Source organism: Nannochloropsis gaditana (assembly GCF_000240725.1).
Source record: "Nannochloropsis gaditana CCMP526 unplaced genomic scaffold scaffold150, whole genome shotgun sequence".
Classification (NCBI taxonomy): domain Eukaryota; class Eustigmatophyceae; order Eustigmatales; family Monodopsidaceae; genus Microchloropsis; species Microchloropsis gaditana.
The window spans coordinates 32980-41823 of NW_005803803.1; the positions used below are offsets into that span (position 1 = coordinate 32980).

An 8844-nucleotide genomic window follows, 5' to 3' on the forward strand; every position below is an offset into this window, starting at 1 on the left:
CCTTGTTCACGGTTGCAACCCTCAGTACTGTTAACGGCAAGCCGACCAACGGTCTGCCGGGCAGCAACGTACTCAGGATTCGACCGCAATCTAATACTGCAAATCCCACACGCACATAACGCCAAACACCAGGTAACACATGGATGATGAAGACACTCGTCTCATGTGCAGTGTTGCTATTGCAGCCGTTCGCCTACTCCTTTTTTCCTGCAGCCAGGCAACATTATCCGCCCCATCGAGATCTGCATCAGCGAGAACCATGCCTATCGTTTAGCGCCTTTATTGACGACAGTTTGAAAGCTTCAGAACATCCATCCGACGAACTTCCCCCCAAGTCTTATTTCTTTGATGCCCCTAAAGCTGTCCGGTTGGCAGCTTTTTCGTTTGCAGCTTACGGTAAGCCTTCCGGGTCCCGCTGGCTGCGCCTGTCTGATGGCACAGATTTGGGTTTTCAGTCCGACGACCTTGTGCGAAACAATTTTAAAAGTCTATTACTGGTTCATATTCTCCAAGCCCGTAACTTGCCGGAAGAACAAGGTGGATTGCTGGAAAAAGCCTTGTCTGGGTCTGGCTGTGACCCTTACGTTGTCTCAGCAGTAAATAATTCTTGGGGTGCTGACCTGGCGATTACAAGTGCCAAAACTGCAAATTCGAATCCCGACTTTTTTCAACGCTTCTTTTTGTACGTGGAAGATCCGACAACGGCATCACTGAAGCTTACAGTCAAAGATCGAAATCTACTGAAGGGTGATGATGTTATCGGCTCTTGTCAAGTGCCTTTGAGGCTTCTGGAAGAGAAGATAGGCGACGACGCACCCCCTGCACAGGGCATTTTGGAATGGTCAGGAATCTTGGATATTGAGAGTGCTGTGTCAAATACAAAAAGTTCGGGGACCATTGAAATCGAGCTTCAGCTGGTACCTTTGGATGGCAATGCCGTAGACAAAGACGATAGAAATCTAGACGATCCGGATATAGAAAACATGAAATCAATCACTTTAACCCCTACAGGACCCAAAAGTGTTTTGGAAGGTATCGATTGGAATGAGTTGGGGTCACGTGTTGGAGGAGTAGCAACAGGGTTGGGCCGCTACCAATTTGCGTGCTTTTTGACAAACGAGGAGACAGACACTCAGGGGGGAATATGGTACGACTGGAAGGCCAAGGAGATCATTATATCCTTTCGCGGGACTCAGATGGAGTGGAAAGATCTTTTGACAGACATGGCGATTTATCAAGAAGGTTTGGACGGGCCAGATGATCGCCGTCTAGTGCATGCTGGCTTTCGGCGTGCATTTCGTTCCATCCGGGGGGGGGTAGTACAAGCCTTACAATTCATTGCTCCTGATTTAATCGTTGACGGGTGGACTGTGGATGTATGCGGTCACTCTTTGGGAGGCGCATTAGCCTGCTTGATGGCCTATGAGCTGGATCGACGAATGCCGGCTCTATCAGAGGGAGGTCGTCTGCATGTCTATTCCTTCGGGGCCCCGCGCGTAGGCAACACTGCCTTCTGCGACGAGTACGATGTTCGCCTGAAAGAAGTGACGTTCCGAATTGTGAATGGTTTAGACCTTGTCGCACGTATGCCGCGAGGAACGGGACGGTCTGCGGTTTTAATGGAATACAATCATTGCGGACGCACGGTGTTGCTTACAGAGACAGAAGAAGGGCAATTTCGTGTCTGGGTGGAGGGAGAGTCGGAAGGAGTGTGTCCACTTAAAGAGGGTGACGCATTTGCGTCGACCACGGACAAGTCTGTCTCTGATTTGAGGGCAATAGCCATGAAGGGGAAAGGAGACAAGGAGCTCGAATTTCAATTGCCTATAAGCAAGGCCACGTTTTCGAATGGCACGACAGCCTCGGTCCAGGAGATGCTGCGGGCAGCTGGTAATCTCACTAATCTTGAGGCCATGCTTTCCTTTAAGCCATCTACGGATATTTTGGCCTCCTTTTCTGGATCTCCTTCATCCTGGCCTCCCTCGGGACCTTTCGGTCAGTTGAGTCTTCAAACGGACCTATTTCAAGTCGCCAACGCCGTCTTCGGGACAGCTCTAAATTCAACCGCATTCATTGGCAAGAGTCTAGGACTTAATGAGACGTTTATAGACAGTGAGCTGAATTTGATTAAAGGGCTAGTATACGGTGAGGCACTCGCCCATCACATGGAACCATTGTATTACCTTGCGCTCGAAAAAGCTTTCGGGGCCGCGATGAAAATGGACTCTGCCAGGAAAGAGCATTGGGACGAAGACCAAAGGTAATTTGGGGTCGAAAATCATTTTTACGCAAAGAATATCGCTATACATGCATACATACATGGAGCTGTGTGCAAATATTTACTTTAATTTAATATAAATCCAGTAGAGACGCAATTGCAGTTAATTTTTTCATGCGTCTACATAACAGTTTATGATATTTGATTCTGTTCGTAACTTGCTATTGTCTTGAAGAGTCCGTGGGAGTTTGTGATCCTACTCCATAGATTTGAGAAGCTTGCAATTTTCCATCTACAGCGTTTATATCGGCCTGCCAAACTCCTGCTTCCAACAAAAGTTCTCGTTGTTTCTGGCGCTGAACCAGATCCCGCTGACACACGTGTTCGAAATGAGAAAAGATAGCTTTTGTTTGCACCGAGTCTGAAAGTGCTCCCTGCAGACAATCTAGCGCTTTAAGGAAATCATCCTGTATTTCGTCTGGTATTTCAATATCAGACCATGCTGCAGCTGCTCCCAAAAGACGGTTCTTCATTTCTTCCCCATGCGCTTGTCTATCCTTAGAATCGCTCTTCCCGAAGACCACTAAATTGCGAGGCACGCTTTTCCTTTCGCGAATGAAGGCATCCCAAGCGCCTCGGACGTCTCCTTGCTCTTTCAGTAGAGAAACGACATCTGTCAGGTGCGTCAATCGTTTATACTTACCATTTCTTTTCATCAAGTGTTTCAGCGGGACGGGCCGGCGTAAAGCTCTTTCTTGCATAGCAACTTGCATCAAAACAAGGGCTATTAAATCTCCTTGCCTTAAGGTTGCTCCGTTACAGTCCTCGATCTTGGGTGTGACAACAGATGAGAAGACCTGCGAGACGCTTTCAAAAGGTAGGTTTGGAGAATCGTCGATTGCATTTTCGCCAGCTGGTCCCCTGGAACACTGCAGAGCCGACACATTTGACCATGCGGAATGAACGTCTCTGTCTTCCGCACTTCCCCCACTCAACACTGTCAACACTTCCAAGAGCAAAGATTCCCATGAGCCCAACACCGTAGTTTCAATCCCTACTGTCAAATGAAGCGACGAGTTTTCCAGGCCCCCGTCATTCTCATTGAGCGCCTCATGGATCGTTCCAGAGGGCAGGTAGAGCAAATCCCCAGGCTCGAGGACGAAGTCAATGTATGGCTCTCCGATGTCGTGTAGGCTCGGCTTGAATTGCATGTCCGGACGCGGTTGCTCCACCAGTGCATCGTATAGACGCCATCGCTTGGAGCCCTCTACTTGAAGGATGAATGCATCCATCCAATCAAAATGTGCCTCAAAAGCCTGGCTGCCAGGAGGGGTAAAGTAGCAGTTGATGGACGTGCGGTAGCCCAGTTCCCCTTCAAAAGCAAGAGCCAAGCGGGATGTGCCGTACAACTTATCCTCAATATTGTTTATGACCAGAGAATAACCTCGTGAAAAGGCGGCATGCGCGACCTCTGCATCCGTCGAATCATCGTCGAGACCAAAAATCTGCCGTAGCGCTGCGGTAGCAGGAGTGCTCGACCACCATTCGCCATCGACGCCCTTTATGCGTTTGACTAGTGTCCAGCTTTTACTTTCTGCGTCATGTTCTGCCTGATCGCATTTTGGTTCGCTAGAACTCAAACCTCTCAACATTGAAGCGGTTGAGCTTTGCACCAGTATAGCATCCAAGTCACTCTGCCGCATGATTGGTTGGAAAAATGTTGGATTATGCCTCCGAATAACGGCCGGTTTAATTTGCCAGAAGTCTCGGAAAAACAATTCTTTGCCAGGGGTAGGTCCCAGCATGGATGATAGCACAGTGTTGTCAGTCGTAGTCGATGGTGGCCTAGGTTGGTGCTCCCCAGCTCCAAAGGATAAGGCTAGCCAAACAAACAAGAGTTGGAACTGCACCATTATTTGGTTGCTGATCGCAAAATCGAACAGCCTGTGACCGACGATAGCATTATGAGGATTAATAGAGATACATGACGTCTAAGTCCAGTACTATGGAAATGTTGGACGTTGAGTTCAAATGTTGAAAAGAAAACACACAAAAGACAACACCAATCAGACACTCTTGGATTGCAGAGAATATGAATTTTTATTCGTAGTACGTCGAGACATACATTCAAGCTTCGATATGGACAAATCGGCATTGAAATTTCGGTAATGCATGCGCATATTCGCGGCGCAACTGCCCCGGCACCCCGGTGGTATAGAGCCCTCGGTCACCGTTGGAGTGCATCTGACAGCATAATCAGCTTTGAGACTGTGATAAAAGCATAAGGGCTGCGTAGCGCATGATTATACTATGAACAACTTTCCCCGTATAAAGCACACCTCGTGATACATTCGGAAGAGTAAAGTAAACATTTTGCGTCAGCTCTCCAACGGCTGCAAATGACGGCTAAACCGTTACGCAGGACAAGCATTCATTCCTGCTTTTGCTGGATTTTATCCACTCCTTCAGCATGCGATACATTCATATAGATTTATCTTTGGATGATATATTTTGATATGCATTGATGTTATTAAAATGCAGCGAAGTAGTTGGCTGGTGTGACACCCTGCACTTTCCTGAGTTGACTTAAGAAACGCATGGCTTTGTCTGTGAAAGCGAAATAATCGCTCGTAATCACACGAACAAATGGATAGATCTTTTAATGATAAAGCACCCAGGAACATTTTGTCACTTTTATTCTATATTGTGCCTTTTGTCTGGGACCTTAATTAAAAAAAAAACGTCCTGAAAAATTGCAACATCGTCTGGAGCATTATTCCTAATATCGCAGGAGATGTTGAAACTATGGTCTTTCTTGACTCATACGCAAATAAACATAGGAGACTCCTTCAAAGGACGTAATTTGCAGAAATACTTATATGAGGGGTAGATCAATAGCATGGCCGTCGAAAGCTGCATCACAGAATATTGCTCATTCTTTGCAACGGATGCGGCGACTAAATGTTCTGGCACTCAATGTCGTCTTGGTGGCTTTCTTTGTCGTATGCACGTACACAAATAGTATAACCTATCAAGCGGATAGACGTCAAATTGTCTACACTCCGCAATCAACAGAACTGGTCGAAAGTCTTCAAGGAATGCATCCGAGAACGCAAAGAATGGCTTCTGTAAGCAGTGGGAGCGAAACTGAAGTGACAAGCGAAACCAAAGAAGGGACGGAAGTCGAAGCTTGGAACACGACATCAGGACTTTCTTTATCTGCTTGCATCTCGGAAGAGGAAATTGTCGCCGCACCCAAACATCATATCTATGTCGCAGCCCCCCTTTTCAATTCTGCGGCTTACATTGTAGACTTTCTAAAAAGCATCGAAAGTCAAGACTATTCTGAAGTTACTGTTGTGATTTATGATGATGCTTCTCCAGATGGAAGTGCAGACAAGGTTGCGTCTCTTACGCCCTCTTTTCCCTACAGTATTGTGCTCTTGCGCGGCAACGAGAGGAAAGGCCCTTCCCATGCCAAGCTAAAGCTTATAGATGCCATACGTCAAATGGCAAGACCTATGGACCTGGTCCTTTTCATAGATGCTGACGATAAATTCTTTCACAGAAATGTACTGGATGAGGTGGCCTCCACTTTTCGGAGGAAAAAGCCTTGGTTCGCTTACGGTCGCATTCGAGGGTATTACGAGGAGCAATGTGGGCCTCCCCCCTCAATCGTCTATAATGCCAAAAACAAAACATCTAGTGTACGAACAGGCCCATGGTCCTATTGTCATCCTCGAGTGTATCGTGCATTTCTACTGGACTACTTCAATGAGACGGATTTTCGGGATCCGCGATCGGAACGATGGCTGCTGAAATATACCGATCGCCAGATGGTCTACAAGGCGCTCGAACTTTCCGGTGACGAAAAAGTCGCCTTCATGGATGGCGAGCAGCCACATGTTTACTACCGTATGACGGGAAACTCAACCGTCTACCTGGACAAGGGGATCAAGGATAAGGATTTAAAGTACATTCAAGGATTGCATGCAGAACCTACAGCGTTGCTAGAGCCCATCCACATTGTGAGCTGCGCCTATAAACGTGTTTCAATATTATTCGAAGTCCTTAAAACGAATATAGAAAAACAAGATGTAGGGATGCGGCCCATTTACATTCATATATGTAACAATGGGAACGACGAGCAGGCAACAACAATCCAGTCCATCCTGAACGGCATCAAAAGCTTGGCTGGGTATCGTATTCGGACTTTCAGGGACAATCCAGGTGGTTTTGCGCGGTTTCACATGATGCAGGATGCAATTAAGGAGTTCGGTGTGGACTATTTTGTCCTGCTTGATGACGACATCCAGCTGCCAGTTCCGCATGGTCTAAGAGACCTTGTCGCCGAGGCGAGGCCCCTAGAATACAACAGTTGGTGGGGGAGGCATTTCAAGGGACCAGACAAGGACTACCATTCCTCTCGACTGAGTCCGCCGGACCTCAAAGCCGGAAAACACAGCAACGTAATCAAATTCCATTACGCCGGGACGGGGCTTGCGGTAATTGATGCGGACATTGCTCGATTTTACTTCTTCCTGCTGGATAAGGTGTGTAGGAAGAGTGACCGACTTTTTTCTGTGTGATTAGAGTCGTAGCACATTTTTAACACTCCTTTCACGTTTAAATGCTTCATCTATGCATGAAACAGGTACCTGAGATATATCGGAAAGTGGAGGATCTTTGGCTGTCTTACGTCGTCCATCAACTGGGCTGGAGAGTCCGCCGCATTATTATGGCCGATGTCAATTTCATGGAAGACGCGACGTTAAACATGAATAATTCAACTAGGAAGCTTGTGCAAAGCACATCTTTGTGGAAAGATCTAAAGCCCGTCAAGCTGAAAATGCTTGAGGAACTTCGTTCCTGCGGTTGGAACGTGTAATACAATCGAGTTCACTTTTGTCGACACGTGCATTTTCATTTTGGCACGGCTTAAAGTCTTAAGCATAAAGAGTATATGTTATGGGAAGGGGTTCTCGCATGTACTCGCGCAGATTTCATAAGCTTCGACAACCATTTGAAGCCGTCTTCACAGGGTACTGATGGTGGTGCTTCGCCTCCGCAAGAAAGAATCACTTTATGGAAAGGTTTGACTCTCTTTCGATAAAGCCTCAGCTTGTGAAAGTCAAATAGAGGACGGAATAATATCAGAAAAAGTCGATGAATTGCTAATTTGACGGCCGTCCGCTTCGTTAAAAGTAAAAAGTCAACGAAAGCAACTACTCTTCTTGCTTGGTGCTCAGGTTTGGGTTTAACCGATTTTTGAAAAAAAAAGGAATGCTTCTTCTTGATTCGCATTAGCTTTGTGGTGGTTGCACCCCTTTTGTCTGCTCTCTCTTGTCGAAAAATTCGATCTAAGATCAGCTTGTGCTACTTCCGCTTCACTGACATTGCGTAATCTTTTTCCGAAGCCATACATGTTGGTCGCCCTACCACGGCTCCATGGAATCCAGTCACTCTGGTATGTTACATGTTTACGTGCTTCCGGCATTTCCACTCTCACTCGAAAATACAATACAATACGCTTCACAGTGTTGATACCCGCATATTTCCAAGAAAGCTGACAGTTAAATACACTTGTCGGTGCTCCATCACTCATAAATAAATGAACGAGAAGAGAGAAGCACTCCAAGAACAGCCGGAGGAAGCAACGTTACACCCCCAACCATGTCATGAGCCAGCTGGACTGCGGGAATCTTGCGTGAAAACTATAACCCGACATTTCGACGTTTTAACACTCCAACGATATCGAAATTGGGTCATTCCTGTGGATCTCTTCATGCAGATATTGCGAGGGTGCCAGTCGATTGCGTGGGTAAATTTAGCAGACACCATGCTTGGAGTGGTGAAAAATTTGCCATGTCTGCAGGTTCCTGAAGTCGACGAAGTATTCTGGAAGACAATATGCGAAGCTACGCTCAGCCCTACTACACCAATTGCTGTGCCCTATTCATCACTCGTCCACAATGTTGTGCGACATACGGTGTTTTTGAGGAACTACTCAGCAACGGCAGAAATGAATGGCGGAGTGCCAGGGGATGCACTAAAGGAGGAGGTGTGCGGACAAATGGCCCACATGAATGCAGCTAGCTTTCAGGGCCAGGCATGTGGTCAGACGCAAAAGAACGGGGATACCACATGCCTTCCAGTTAACAAGAAAGGCAAAATTACGAAGCTCGAGGGGCATATCAGCAGCGGTGAAGGTTTGACTGGCCGTCTTCACGAAAGAAATATACGAAATGATGAATCTTTAGACATCGAAGGACAAAGAAATGGACATAAAACGTCGAGCGAAGGCGGAAGCTCTTGCAGCGCCACCACAAGAATGCCTAGGATGCAACAAAAAGATGGAGACGGAGACCATGCGGCCGCTTTACGTGTCTTACAAGAGTTGAGAGATATTCCAGTATCTGTGCAGCTCTTGAAAGATGCAAATGGGGTCTGCCAGGTCGTGAACCAGGTTAGCAAATTAGTGCCAAGCGCGAAGGGGGATAAGGGGGCAGGAGGAGGCTCTGTCGGCGAAGGACAAGCAATGGAGGAGGTCGTTCAGGCAGCCAGACGGCTTCGGCGGAAATGGAAGGCTGTGGTGCGCGAGGAGAGTCGGACCGATAGTAAAGGTG

The 8844-nt window shown here is 47.1% G+C and overlaps 2 protein-coding genes across 2 annotated transcripts; one reads left to right on the plus strand and one right to left on the minus strand.

Annotated features, from left to right (window-relative positions):
* Positions 1 to 451: 451 nt before the first annotated feature.
* On the plus strand, positions 452 to 2320 carry NGA_2011810 (uncharacterized protein; the record flags this gene model as incomplete). The annotated part of the gene is made up of 1 exon (XM_005855629.1): positions 452 to 2320. A coding segment is annotated over one exon (1813 nt), but the record flags the coding sequence as incomplete, so codon positions are not given.
* Positions 2321 to 3124: 804 nt separating this feature from the next.
* On the minus strand, positions 3125 to 3487 carry NGA_2116510 (cupin 4 family protein; the record flags this gene model as incomplete). Its single annotated transcript, XM_005855631.1, has 1 exon — positions 3125 to 3487. A coding segment is annotated over one exon (363 nt), but the record flags the coding sequence as incomplete, so codon positions are not given.
* Between the last annotated feature and the right edge of the window lie 5357 nt (positions 3488 to 8844).